At 35.1% G+C, this 15,102-nt stretch overlaps 1 protein-coding gene across 1 annotated transcript in view; it reads right to left on the reverse strand.

The window, feature by feature from the left end:
* Positions 1–15,102, reverse strand: part of LOC134270900 (probable ATP-dependent RNA helicase DHX35) — a 105,344-nt gene that overhangs the window by 71,084 nt on the left and 19,158 nt on the right. The window contains exons 13-20 of the mRNA XM_062753156.1: positions 12,227–12,314; positions 11,666–11,762; positions 11,272–11,325; positions 10,842–10,940; positions 8,040–8,164; positions 7,767–7,821; positions 6,788–6,883; positions 6,051–6,145 (exon numbers count right to left, since the gene is read on the reverse strand). Of these exons, the coding sequence (XP_062609140.1) occupies positions 6,051–6,145; positions 6,788–6,883; positions 7,767–7,821; positions 8,040–8,164; positions 10,842–10,940; positions 11,272–11,325; positions 11,666–11,762; positions 12,227–12,314 (709 nt within the window). The remainder of the gene's footprint in view (positions 1–6,050; positions 6,146–6,787; positions 6,884–7,766; positions 7,822–8,039; positions 8,165–10,841; positions 10,941–11,271; positions 11,326–11,665; positions 11,763–12,226; positions 12,315–15,102) is intronic.

Here is a 15,102-nt window from a genome sequence, read left to right on the forward strand (position 1 = left end):
ATGTTGCAGAAAAAAAAATACATAACTGTAAACCCACATAAGCCACACTGCTTACCAGGACCACTATGGCCCTTCAGTTCTTCATGATCAGCAGATTTCCCCTCCAACCTACATGTATAATATTATTGCGTGGTAAAAATCATATCACATATTGTGACCCCACTCTACCACAAGGGATCATTGAACAAAGTAAAATCTACACTACTCCAGGATGCTACCCAATAAATATCATGGTTCTGTTGTTATTGAAAATGTTTCAACAATTGTATAATCCTGTGTATTCAAAGGCACAATCATCCATTGTGGTCTCAAGCTACTCCAGGGGTCATGGTTTGAACAAACTGGATCTAAACAACCTAACAATGCTTTGATAAATATTTTTCGTATATATTCTTAATAACCTGTTACTGTAAAACTTAAATCATCCATTGCTCCCTCAACTAGGGGTTCATAAATTGGACAAATTTGTATCTACACCATCTGAAGATGCTTCCACCTACATGTACAAGGTACATATGTCAAATCATAGCTTGGCTATTCATGCATCATTGGAAACCCATGGCCATTCTTGCATACGCTCAATAAGTGTATGTGAGATTGGCAGTGGGTTTCCAATGATGCTGTTCATGAGGAGAATTAAGATTTTTGAAGAATTGTCTAAAATACTGTATACACGGTTTTTTTCACCCTGTGTTATTTTCGCCCTTTTACATTTGCTGACAATTTTGCCCATTTTTAAATTCGCCCATTCACAGTTCTGTTTAGTATTCTTATGTACAACTGATATCTATTGTAGCCCACATTACCCCTTACTATCAATTACGAGCTGTCTCGAAAATGCTTCACTATCCACCTGCAAGAAAGCTCATATACTTCATGTGTAAAACATTTTATCTTTTAAACAAAGCCAATTTCTCCTCTGCTGAGTGACAAGATTAGCTACATCTATTTTTTCTTTGATATAAAGTTACCTATAATCCTAACAATTCTCAATTATTTACATGAAAAAAGGTCTATTCCAAACTTTCCAGTCCATTTCCAAAATAGAACTGTTACAGCACATTACTTGCTGGCAGAGAAATCAATCCTTAATTGGCTATTTCTGACAAAGATTCAAAGAAGATCTGAGCGGCCCGAGAACACTTGCGGAAATTGTCAGAGAAATATGAACTTGGCTGTTTTCCACATCAGCAAGTCATTGTATTTTTTTTCTGAGAAAGTGCAGAAGAGTTTGACAAAGAGGCAACCAGTTACCTGAAATAAAAGCTGGAAAATGTAGGTGGAGTTATATCAGAAATTCCCAAATATGTGTAAACTACCCCGTCAATACTTTAAAGCATCAAGAGAATTCAGATGCAGTTCTAGTGACATCATAATTGCATGACAAGGCTATGCTAGGTTATTTCAGGAAACAGAATTCAAAGAGTCCAATCTGAAAGTCACTTTTTTCCCCTTCCATTTCAGGATAAATTGATAATAGCTTGACACTTCAAGAGTTGACATGTAGAAAAACCCTGTCATATTAAATTTTTGATTAGTTAATGAAGAAAGCGAATGATGTTGTATTGTCTGTTGGCATGAATGGTGTGAATTATGTAGGTTATGAAAACATTCTGCTCAGAAATAATCCCAATGAATTGGTTCTTCATCTACGGCCTGTATAAACGAACTAAAATAAATCTCCTTATGTTGCTGTGAGATTTCCTATAATTGTCTTTCTTTTATAGTTTTAATAGGTACACTTGCATGTTACAAATGAACAAGGGATTCATGTTCCTCATTCATAATTTAATGCCTTTAATTTCCCATTGATATTTCTACCTGATATCTATAAATGCCCAATACAGCTTCACTGGACAGCTATTATGCCAAAATGTCAGCAAATATGTGAATATTGCATTTGTTACATTTAGTATTTTATTAGGAAAATCCAGATTCAAATAATGCTGCATTAGTAATGTATGATTTAAATAATGTTGCATTTATAGTAATTTATAATTATGAAATAGCTAAAAAACTTAGGTAAATATTTCATAAGAATCTATTTACGCCTCAATCTCTAATTTAATGAGTCTATGAACAATTCTAATTAATCCCCAAACTATTTCCTTTTTTTAACCACCCTGTCTACTTATAGAATCAAACCCTTTTACATGCATATTGAACTGGATGGAAGACATTCAGAAGTCCAAGGACTCAATCAGGTTAAAGTACATTTGAAAAATAGGAAGTTTGGTCGTCAACCTCACTTTGACAAATCAATGGATACAGTAGTTCAAGATAAAGGAAGTTCAACTGTAACAGTATATAATATGATATATGTCTCTGATTAATATTTTTTTTATTACAGTGTACTGAAATGAACTTTTAGCAGATTATCTGAAGAAAAAGTGAATATTTGTCATTATGCTGAATCATATCAGTGATTAAACCTACCGCATGTACACATGAAATGAGATCTGGAATTTGATAATGCAAGCAGCATGTAAATTTCTGAATTCAGGTCAAGTATAAACACACACTAATAGAGAAATTGTTCTGATATGGTTGGAAATGTTTAGACTTTGTTTGAGATATCTACAAAATTCAAATACTTACATTCTCAAAATAACCTTTACATCAAATAGCTCACACTTCAACATATCTTAATAAACATTTGATTTGTAGGGCTTCTGTACTTAACATTGCTTTTTTTTTTATATTACATTCTTGATAAGATATTTTAATAGTGAACCCATTAACTAGTAATAAGCCTGATTTACTTACAGTCAGCATTTTTTCTCTTCATATTTTTTGTCTTTATTCAAAAAAAGATGTTGATTTTTTTAACATTCTTACCATACATTCACTTTTTACAGGAAATTAAGGTTAATAGATAATTTTGCACTTATAAAGTACATTAATATTGTACTATCTCAAAATACCAGTGAATAGGAAAAAAATTGTGTAATATATATGTACACTTCATAAATAAAATGAGGTGACTGTAAACCAGTCTGCCCAAAAAAAACCAAACCTGTTCTAATTTTCTTTGGAGATTGGAATTCCCTTCCCTTCTTGATAACATGATACTCAAATTTCTAAAATCAAAATGTCACTGCAGTGCATGCATTCATGTATTTTTTCACATAAAACTATCTTATAGTGAAATTTTATGTTTAAACAACATATTTTTACCCTAATCTTACCAAAATATAAAACAAAATTCATATTCAACACATTATAAATATTAAATATCTAAAGCCCATCATTAAATGTGCTACTATCATGAAAACTACATGCCCTAGTCCATGATTTGCCACTAATTCTCCCAAATATTGAACAGAATTCATGTTCAACACATTAAAATTATTACAAATCTCTTAAGCCCATTTTTAAATGAGCTTCCATCAGGAAAACTACAAGCCGTATAGTCCACCATCTTCCTTAAATTAAAAATTTTGAAAAGTGATGTTGATGAGACTGCATGTATAAACCAAGGTCCCTTGATGCAGGACGTACTAGCATAAAAAGATTTCTCATTGTTTAAAGCCCCCCTGGGTGTAACTTCAATTTGACCTTGATCTTGCAAAAATGACCTTGAGTCAAGATCATGACACATCCTCAGGTCAAGAACAATCTGTGTGTGAAGTAGTAGAATCCAGTTTCTGCATAAGAAAGATATCGACTGGACACAAATTATGAGCTTTGTCAGTGACCTTGATCTTGCACAAATGACCTTGAGTCAAGGTCATGACACATTCTCAGGTCATTATCTTCATGTAAAATCACCAAGTTTATCCATAAGAAAGATATGGACTGGGCACGAATTATGAATTTTTTTTCCTTCAGCGACTAGCCAAAATAACCTTGAGTCAAGGTCTTGACACACCCTCTGGTCATGAACAATCTTTGTGAGAAATTTTTTTTCCTATGTAAGAAAGTGACAGACATGTTTGCAACAGACAGAAGGACAAGGTGAAATAACAAACTTGAGTAAAAACTGTTGATGCAGTTGCATAGCATACATCAGTAAGGATTAGCATATGAAGTTTGATTACACATCTTGAATTGTTTCCTTATAACTGAGCTTAACACTATTTTAAGACAAGAGGCCCACGGGCCTTATAGGTCACCTGAGTATTGTGTAAAAACTTTCAAACAATTAAATGTTAAACCGGAGGCCATGAAATTCACAATTTACAATTTTGAAAGAGGCACCATTGCTTATCATAATTATTAACTTAGCATGCTTACTCTATTTACTTAAGGTAGGATTCTTCTCACATTTCTTGTATTTAAAAATTAATGAAATTTTCACAGAATCAGGAGGACAATATCACTAAGTGATGGTATCAGTGAGATTAAATTTGACCGTTTAATATTAGAGGCAAGGACAAGGTCATTACCCTATATAACTGTTTCGAATCCCCCCCCCCATTCAAAAGATTGAATGTTTTTCTTTTTGCAAAAAAAAAATAGGGCCTTTGATATTACCAAACTGACATGGATAATTTAAATAAAATAAAAACTTTTTTAAATTTTTAGGATTTATTAGTTATTTTTACATGCTTCTCCTATATTTAACTTTTTCCAATTTTTACATATAGTAAAGTTGTCACATAAAGGTACAAAATGATACAAAAACTAAAATTTTAACTAAGAGAGAAATAACACTTTTTACAAGGTCAAATCTGTACAGATTTGAAGCATTTAAAAAATTTTTAATGTGTGAAAAATCTTATTTATTTGATATATTTTTGAAACTTTAGTCCCTTATTATTAATTTAACTTACATTTGAAAATTTCGTCTAATCTTTGATTGCGTGAAAAATATAACTAAATTCAATGTTCTATGATAATTTTGAGAGGCAGAAAAAAATATTTTCATCTTGCCACCATTCCGCCAAAAAATACTGTAGTTTTCAAAGCAGTTTACCATTTCTATTTAAAGTTGTATAATTGTGATGAGGAAAGAAAAATATGGTCTTTTAAATCTCTTACATCTAAATATATAAGACATATCAACAAATGTACTTTGAATATTTTTCTAGTCAGTTGTTATAACAAAGAGAAAATAATTATCAAAACCACTGACCCAGGGCCATATATTTCAAAATTTTCAAATTTTGTCATAAAATGGTTGATTAATACCAAAGAGCAGATTTCAAAGCATTAATTTATTTTCAGGCTATGAAGCTCTACTGGCACCTTTCTTCATCATAAATATATATATATTGGATCATTGGCTTAAAACCCAGAAGCAAAGAAAAATACTTATAACAATTAAATGAAGACAAAAGTAGCAGTTGGGACTTAAAACTTTACAACAGCAATAAATAGAATAATGATGCTTGATTGAGCTCTTTTTGTGGCAAGATACTGCAAAAAGACTACAGCTGTAGGAGTAGCTATTAATAAACTTTTAGAGTATTTTCAATTTTAGTAACCATGGCAACATCATTCATCGAAATCAAAAATCGATAAATAGAATTATGTATCTTAGTGTAGTCTACTTGTGTGCCCAGTTACATTGAAATCAGACCAAAACTGTAGGAGGAGTAGCATTTTGAAAGTATTTCACAGAAATTTCTATTTTTAGTAACCACGGCAACACCGTTCATCGAAATCAAAAATTGATATACAGAATTATGTATCTTAGTGTAGTCTACTTGTATGCCAAGTTATATTGAAATCAGACCAAAACTGTAGGAGAAGTAGCATTTTGAAAAATTGTTTACAGACAGACAGATGGACAGACGGTCGGACGCATTACTATCGCATAAGCTCTTCTGGTCTCTGACCAGTAGAGCTAAAAATTAAATCCCACAAGGAATGTTTATATGACTATATATTGAATTAGGTTACTTTCAAAACAACAAAATTAAATGCCTGCAAAACTTTTAAGACAAATCAATGAATTTTTTCCCCCATGAAAATTTGTGCTTTGACAGTAATTTCTTTAAAATTGAGCTATATGCAAAGTGGGACGGAAAGACAAAGGACAGAAGGTAGGATGACGGAAATGACAATTCTATATGGCCTGGGATGTTTTCATTATAAGAACTTACGGCTGCAGATTTCTCTCCTATTGGAGTTATAAAGACGTTCTGTATCTGTGACATAGCTGCTATGATCACTGCCTCCTCAGAACACTCAAAGTCTCCTAAACAAAGAGGAGTCAAGTTAAAATAACTTCACTCTTTTTTCATGCTATTTATCAATACTGTATACAGGGTTATTTTTGCCCCGTGTTTATTTCGCCCTTTCACAGTTGCAAACAATTTTTCTTCATTTTAAATTTGCCCAGTTATTTTTTTTTTTTAAAGAAATTATGCTGTATTCTTTGAATTTGCCCTGTTTTAAATTCGCCCATATGAGGGTAGGGTGAAAGGGGCGAACATAAAACATGGGCGAAAATTTCCCTGTATACAGTATATATTCAAGTATTGTAAACATACTTTTCTCACAGGGTAAAAATTCCAAGGGGTCCCTATTTCTAATCAATTTTACAAGTAGAAAATCACTTGGTTTTCTTGTGTTGCCATTTATGTCTTATACAAATTTAAAGTATGCTGGGACACAAAGCATTTTCAGAAAAAATTGGTGACAGTCAACAAAGCACGAATTATTTTAAAGTGGGAAAAAGTAAGTCAACAGTAACATAAGATAGGTGGACAAACTGAGATTTGATCAATAAAGAAATAATAGTCATGATAACTTTAACTTTCATGGGAGAAAAAAAAATCTATATATGGAACTGCTGACTTTGTAGCTCAAGATAGACAACTCTCTTGAACATATTTACCAGAGGAGAGTAGTATTTTAGAAAACATTGGTGTCAGAGGGAATTCAGCCATCTGTAGCCCCAGGGGTGACGTTAAGTTACCATTGTCATCCAGAGCTAAAATGGAAAAATTAATTGGTGTTATCCTTAAAAAAAAAACAACTGCACATGAGAGTCATGAGTTCATAATTTTTTTTAATTTCAACTACTGTAGGATAAAAATAACCTGTAATTTATTCCGTGTTATAAAATCCATGAATTTAAGAAACGGCAAATAATAAAAAAAAATCATGTTTTTTTTTTTCAAAAATAAGTCCAGACTACCAGATGATCCAAATTACAGTCATTCAATATCAATAATTACAATGGGACAAGTAGTACTCGTGCACTGATATATATCTAATTTTTTAAGATGTCTTAATTTCAATTCCATTTATTTGTGGATGGTGGATAAAATCCAATGATAGGGATTAAAAATAATTTTTTTTCCATACTTCAACATGATAAGGATAGTTTGAACTCCTTAAGTAATGTTTATGATAATAGCTGATGGATACTTTGTTTTTGGGAATAAAAATTGTTCTTGCTAAAAAATGTAATAATTCAAACAAAAGGAGGTAAATTTAATTTAATACTGCAGATATAAACAAATTTTGGCAGCACCTTATTTTCGTGAGATAGACATTAGCTATCTATAAGCGGGACAAAATTTTCACAAATTCTGGTTAAGATCTATAATTCGGTTAAGGTCTAAAATTCATGAGAACAAAACTATGTGAAAGAATGAAACTTTTACAATTAGACTGTCTCGTTAATTCTGCAAAAATAAAGTTCTCATGAGGAAAAAGTGATTTACACTACAAATTCTGCAAATTTGTCAGACCATGATCATGACAGTAAAATGAGAAAATGACACCCCTGAAATTTATCCCCCCTCTGAAGTAAATGGATTCAGTTTAACATATTTCACATGCATGTAACTTCAAAAAGAGCCACAGACCTTTAAGTGCATACAGCAGCTCTAGACCTCTAATCATATTCTGTGCAGGGGGAGGCTGAAAGTAATACAGATAACAATTTATTTGTAAATACAGTGCTATGACATGCCATTATTTTGGAAAACATGAAACTTGATGTTAGGGTGCCACAATAACAGCTGCCAGGTTTATGCATTTTTTTATTAAGTATTGTGTGAAATTCTAAAAAATTGTTAAATATTTCAAGTATCAGATCAGCCCTATGTTTTGGAAGACTAAATTTGATTGGTCTTTACCGATAAGAAGTGAAATCTGACAAGGTTGGAGACTCCCAGGGCCTTCATCTGCAGTATCACAGGAGCCAGGTCTGACCGCTGGAACTCTGGGACAGTGGAGGCCTCAAGTCCCTCATAACCATCCTCTACAAGACAGAGATTAAAAATTACAACACTACATAACAGTGAACTTCATGAAAACATAAGGTTTGTCTTCACAATTCATTAGGAATTAAAGTGATTATACTCCTTAAACAAGAGATGTTCGTAAAATACTTATGCCCCCTCCCCCAAATACTAGTAATTGGAATTTGTCTAACTCAAAGGGGCATAACTCTGTCCAAAACAGCGCGATTGTACCCAAAACATATCTTGACCTAGATATTCTCATGATAAATCTCTATACCCAATTTCATTTCAATATGTGCAACCACTGGGCAGAAAATGAAAAGAAACTTGGTGGACCGACAGACAGACAGCAGCAAAGCAATATGCCCTCCCTTCTTAGAAGGAGGGCATAAAAAGAGAAAGCTGAAAGACCAGTCTCCATTGTTCCCTGATTTTAAATCATCAGAAAATAGATTTTAGACCAGAAATTTCCTACTAGCTAGTTAACAATTTGAAAAAGTCTAAAAAAAACTTAAATTGACAGCAAAAATTTGCAATCGAAGAAAAAGAGAAAAGAGAGCAAGGTAACCTATGTAGACATGTTCTTGAGCTTTACTTCACTAATTAAGAGTCAGATGATAACAAGATGTGTTTGTGAAACACTATGCGCCTGGTGGCAACAAAGTTCGAAAAAGCTATTTCTAGCATATAGGTCATAGTCAATGTCACAAGGTCATTGACCTTGGTGATATTTGAAAGAACTTAATTAGAGGAGTATGCATATCAAATATGAAGTCTTTATCTCTCACGGTTCAAAAGTTATGGCGAAGGTTAAAGTTGACAACAGACAGACAAACATGATTAAAATAGAAAGAAAAACAAAAAAGATATATCCCCCAATTTATCAATCCAAGCCCATAAAAACTATAGTATCAATTTAGATAATGTGATAGAAAATGATTTTTTTAACAAAGAATTTTCAAAAATTACATTTAAATGAAAGGTTATTCATTTAATTTTGCAGTGAAATGGATAAACATGAATATCCACAATAAAGAAAAATAAAAGGCTTACCAGTCTGTAAGCCTTTCCTGTCCTCAGACTTACCTGTGTACAGTCTGTAGGCCTTTCCTGCCCTCAGACTAACCTGTGTACAGTCTGTAGGCCTTTCCTAGCCTCAGACTTACCTGTGTACAGTCTGTAGGCCTTTCCTGCCCTCAGACCTACCTGTGTACAATCTGTAGGCCTTACCTACCCTCAGACTAACTTGTGTACAGTCTGTAGGCCTTTCCTACCCTCAGACCTACCTGTGTACAGTCTGTAGGCCTTCACTGTCCTTAGACAGACCTACCTGTGTACAATCTGTAGGCCTTACCTACCCTCAGACTAACCTGTGTACAGTCTGTAGGCCTTTCCTACCCTCAGACTTACCTGTGTACAGTCTGTAGGCCTTTCCTACCCTCAGACTTACCTGTGTACAGTCTGTAGGCCTTTCCTAGCCTCAGACTTACCTGTGTACAGTCTGTAGGCCTTTCCTGCCCTCAGACTTACCTGTGTACAGTCTGTAGGCCTTTCCTACCCTCAGACTTACCTGTGTACAGTCTGTAGGCCTTTCCTACCCTCAGACTTACCTGTGTACAGTCTGTAGGCCTTTCCTACCCTCAGACTTACCTGTGTACAGTCTGTAGGCCTTTCCTGCCCTCAGACTTACCTGTGTACAGTCTGTAGGCCTTTCCTGCCCTCAGACTAACCTGTGTACAGTCTGTAGGCCTTTCCTGCCCTCAGACTTACCTGTGTACAGTCTGTAGGCCTTTCCTGCCCTCAGACTAACCTGTGTACAGTCTGTAGGCCTTTCCTGCCCTCAGACTAACCTGTGTACAGTCTGTAGGCCTTTCCTGCCCTCAGACTAACCTGTGTACAGTCTGTACGCCTTTCCTACCCTCAGACTTACCTGTGTACAGTCTGTAGGCCTTTCCTGCCCTCAGACTTACCTGTGAACAGTCTGTAGGCCTTTCCTGCCCTCAGACTTACCTGTGTACAGTCTGTAGGCCTTTCCTGCCCTCAGACTTACCTGTGTACAGTCTGTAGGCCTTTCCTGCCCTCAGACTTACCTGTGTACAGTCTGTAGGCCTTTCCTGCCCTCAGACTTACCTGTGTACAGTCTGTAGGCCTTTCCTGCCCTCAGACCTACCTGTGTACAGTCTGTAGGCCTTTCCTGCCCTCAGACTAACCTGTGTACAGTCTGTAGGCCTTTCCTGCACTCAGACCTACCTGTGTACAGTCTGTAGGCCTTTCCTGCCCTCAGACTAACCTGTGTACAGTCTGTAGGCCTTTCCTGCCCTCAGACTTACCTGTGTACAGTCTTTAGGCCTTTCCTACCCTCAGACTAACCTGTGTACAGTCTGTAGGCCTTTCCTACACTCAGTCTAACCTGTGTACAGTCTGTAGGCCTTTCCTGCCCTCAGACTTACCTGTGTACAGTCTGTAGGCCTTTCCTACCCTCAGTCTAACCTGTGTACAGTCTGTAGGCCTTTCCTGCCCTCAGACCTACCTGTGTACAGTCTGTAGGCCTTTCCTGCCCTCAGACTTACCTGTGTACAGTCTGTAGGCCTTTTCTGCCCTCAGACACACCTACCTGTGTACAATCTGTAGGCCTTTCCTAGCCTCAGACTTACCTGCGTACAGTCTGTAGGCCTTTCCTACCCTCAGACCTACCTGTGTACAGTCTGTATGCTTTCCCTGCTCTCACTCTGCCTGCTCTCCCAGCCCTTTGCTCTGCTGAAGCCTTTGAAATAGGAACTGTCACCAGTGATTCTGTAATTGTTCAAAGGAAACCACAGATATAATCATTAATCTAGGCCTAATCAAAACTAATTTTTCTACTTCAATATGATTTCACTATGCTTTGATGTATCTTAAGATGTACAATTTTCAACTTAATATTTATATGGAGGTCAAAAATTGTAAACTTAATCGCTGGTTTTTAAAATCATGAACATTTCATCAAAAATTGAATTTCGAATATTTTTTATTTTGGTTTGATTCTCTTATCTCTTAAATATTTTAAACATTTATATAACACAAGATAAAATTAAAATTATCTTCTATAAAATAATCTTCCACTTGATAAATAATTTTGACATACCAACTCCTGATTTTGGATTGTAAGCCTTCAGTTTCACAAATCCACAATCTACAACTGAAAGAAGATAAACAATGGAAATGATTCAAGTTACAGAGAGAGAAAACTTTACTATGTTCTTCTGCAGATACAAGGACATTCATTTGCAAAACTAGACTTTCATTTCTGCAAAATTTTATCAAATACATTTAGCTAACTGTACATAATGCTTTGGATGGTGAAGAACAGTTCAACCTATATAGAGTGTATGAATCTGGTGGATACTGGACACAGGCTTTTGAGTGTATTTTATTACAAATAGCGTGTCAACATCTACCAATTTATCTTTAATTACTACTTTAGTATGTTGCTCAGACTATTAAAAGTGACTTAAGATGTAGACAGATAGAATACTTACTGAACACAATGCCTGGGATAGTGATCGATGTCTCAGCAATGTTAGTAGCCACTACTATCTTTCTTGTTGTTCTTCCACATCTGTCAAACACCTTCATCTGTAGCAAACATGTATTTTGTGAAATACTTTTTGTAGATTTTAAACCAGCACTGATAACCATAGCCTTGGCTAACACTGGAGTGAGAACATTTACATTATCACTGGTAACATAAAAAGTGTTAATATAAAAGTTATGGCTTTGACATTTAAGCAAATGACCTTGAACTTGTCCATATGACTGTGAACAAGGTAAACACCCCTTTAAGTTTCTTGCAATCTTTGTGTTAAGGTGTTTCATTGTTAAAATGTCATTTCCTGGATACAGATTGAACAATCAGATAGAGAAATAGAAAGACAGGGAGATTCCTACATAGATCTGATATACTGAACTGACTGCCCAAAACTTTATTTATAGGTGGTGACTAGGGACAAAAAGAGATTAAAATTCAATTATACATTGTTCATGAACACCCTTTCAAGACTCAAACAAATATTACTTATTACTGTACATATAAACTGTACCTGTTCTGAGGCCGGTAGGCTACCATACATGGGTAAAACCTTCATCTTCATGGCTGCCTGGGTCCTTATACACTCCTTAGCTACATCTCTGTAAGGAATATTAATTAATGCCCCTGTTATACAATAAAAGATACAGGAGGCCCATGGACCACAACACTTACCTGTAGGTAACTTTGGCTTTGCTATACTTCATCAAATCCCCCCCCTTTCTGTAATATGTATTGTGGCCCCATCGTATCCCCAGGGATCATGATTTGAACAATGTAGAATCTACTCTAGTCCACCCAAAGATGCTTCCACAAACATATATGCATTAGTTTCAGCTTTTCTGGCCTAGTGGTTTTTGAGAAGAGTTTTAAAGATTATTCCTATATATTTCAATGTTAAACTTTGATTCCCAATAGGATTCATTCTCGTATTTTCCCGCGATAGGTGGCGCGACGGTTCTAGAGGTGGTTAGCTGAGAGTTTGATTTTCGCGTCACGCTTGAAAAGCATGTAAACAAAATTCAGTTTATCAATAAACATCAATTAAATCAACAATGCCGCAGTATTGCTGTGTCCCAGGATGCCATAATTCAGGAGGACATAAATTCCCATCAGATCCAGAGTTACAGCAGAAGTGGATCATTGCAATTAAAAGAATTGATCCGAAAACGAAACGGTTATGGAGACCCAAGAAGCACGATGTTGTGTGCCATTTACATTTTCGGACTGATGATTACAGAAGCACTGGGCTATTAGGTACGTCTAAACAATATTATTATTGATCTTCGTATTATGTTATTTTTGTTAATTCATTCATTTTACTTTTTCTTGAGTTAACCATGTTAACACCAGAATTTAAAGTTCGCGTTGCTTTGTGGTTTCTTGTTTCTTTTTCAGTTGATACTCATCCAAGTCCTTGAAGAATAGAAAGTGCCACACAGATAAGATTTACAAATATAACCATTTCTATATGAATTACTTTTATTTATTATACATGCACTATAACTAGCCACTGTGCTTTAAAATAGTTGTAGACAGGTAGAGAAACACCTACCTATTATCAGATTATCATGATTATTAAAATATTAATATATTTATTAGGCCCTGATGGGTGCTCTTTAATTGTAAAAAAAATTACTTTATATATTATGTGCTTTACAAAAGTATTCTAGTACTGATTTTTTACCTTCTTGATATAATTACTTGGGTTGTTTAGAAATATTAAAACACCTCACTGGCCAGTCCCTGACTATTACCCCAATTTTATATAGTGACATGTCGCAATATAAAAACAGGGATAAGAGTCAGAGGAATATCGGATTTCCCACCAATTCCCTATAAAAAATCTTTCAAAGAGGGTTGTTTTGATATGTGTACAAAACAATTAACCTCTATAAGGGAGGTTATATTGAAAATATTTCTCAAAAATATATAGAGGATATTTTTTATTGTGCAAGAGCTGTAATATTGTAATGTGTCATTTGTTGCAAGTGTATACCATTCTATGATTTACTAAATGTATTTTAGGAGACCGTTCCTGTTTGAGAGAAAACGCAATACCAACAGTGTTCGAGTTTAGGAAAAGCATCACTGATGAGTCACCACGAGCTAAGCGTTACAAAAGCAGAGAAGCATCTGATGATCAACCTGTGCAGCCTGAGCTTGGCAACTTAGATGTTCAGTATGAAACTGAAGTTGCAACATCTACACCTGTGATGATGGAGGAAAGTCCAAAACCAGAACAAAATTTTCCCAATATGTGCGATGAGGAAATTCAGTGTGAAATTCCTATATCGGAAAGGTACTCTATTGATAATTTTCGTTTTGATGATAAGGCGATTTTGTATTACACAGGGTTTGATGATTTTGATCATTACATGATGTTCTTTTACTGCTTGGGGCCTGCTGCATTTGAACTGAAATATCAATGCTCTCTGTTACATCCTAAGGATCAACTGTTCATGACTCTCATGAAGTTGCGACAAGCAAAAGATGATGTAGAGTTGGCACTGCTTTTCAAAGTGTCAGAATCAACTGTTTCTAGGATAATAGTTCAGTGGATAAACTTCCTTTATTTTCAGTTAAAAGAACTTAACATTTGGCCGTCCAAAGATATAGTTCAGGAAACCATGCCGGTTGATTTTAAGCGAAAGTTTCCAAAAACAAGAGTTATTCTTGATGCAACTGAGGTTCCTATTCAGAAGCCCTCTCATGTAAATTGCCAAAGCATAACGTGGTCAAACTATAAGCACAAGAATACGTTGAAAACAATGATAGGCTGCAGTCCCAGAGGTGCGGTTACTTTTATATCTGACTCTTATGGAGGCTCAGCAAGTGACCGACAAATCATTGAGAAGTCGTCTTTGCTCGATCCTACTATAAAATTATTTGACAAGAGAGACAGCATCATGGCAGACAGAGGAATCATGGTACAAGATTTGTTTGCCTGCCGTGATGTTGCTGTCAATACACCAACCTTTTTAAAAGGTAAATCACAGCTAGATGCACAAGAAGTAGTCAAGGATAGGAGAATATCTTCAAAACGTATTCACATAGAGAGAATTATTGGATTAAGTAAGCGTTACAAAATTCTTCAGCACGGGATACCAAGCAGCAAAATTCTCTTAGGGTCTAGAATAATTTATATATGTTTTGCCATATCTAATTTCAGGAAGTCTATTGTACACAAAAATGCATAGGCTTGCAGTGTCTATAAGTGTACACAAAAATGTGTAGGCTTGCAAAGTCAACAGAACTTATTATTTTATGATAGGAACCTCAGCTGCTTAAAAAATAAACACTGATTACCTGGTAGTTAAAGCTGAACATGATTCATAAAAGAATTCGTCCGTAATATACTATTGTTCACTCTCTATATCTGAAGACCCC

Source organism: Saccostrea cucullata, unplaced genomic scaffold, assembly GCF_032062105.1.
Source record: "Saccostrea cucullata isolate Sc308-1 unplaced genomic scaffold, CSIRO_AGI_Scuc_v1 ctg400, whole genome shotgun sequence".
Lineage (NCBI taxonomy): Eukaryota > Metazoa > Mollusca > Bivalvia > Ostreida > Ostreidae > Saccostrea > Saccostrea cuccullata.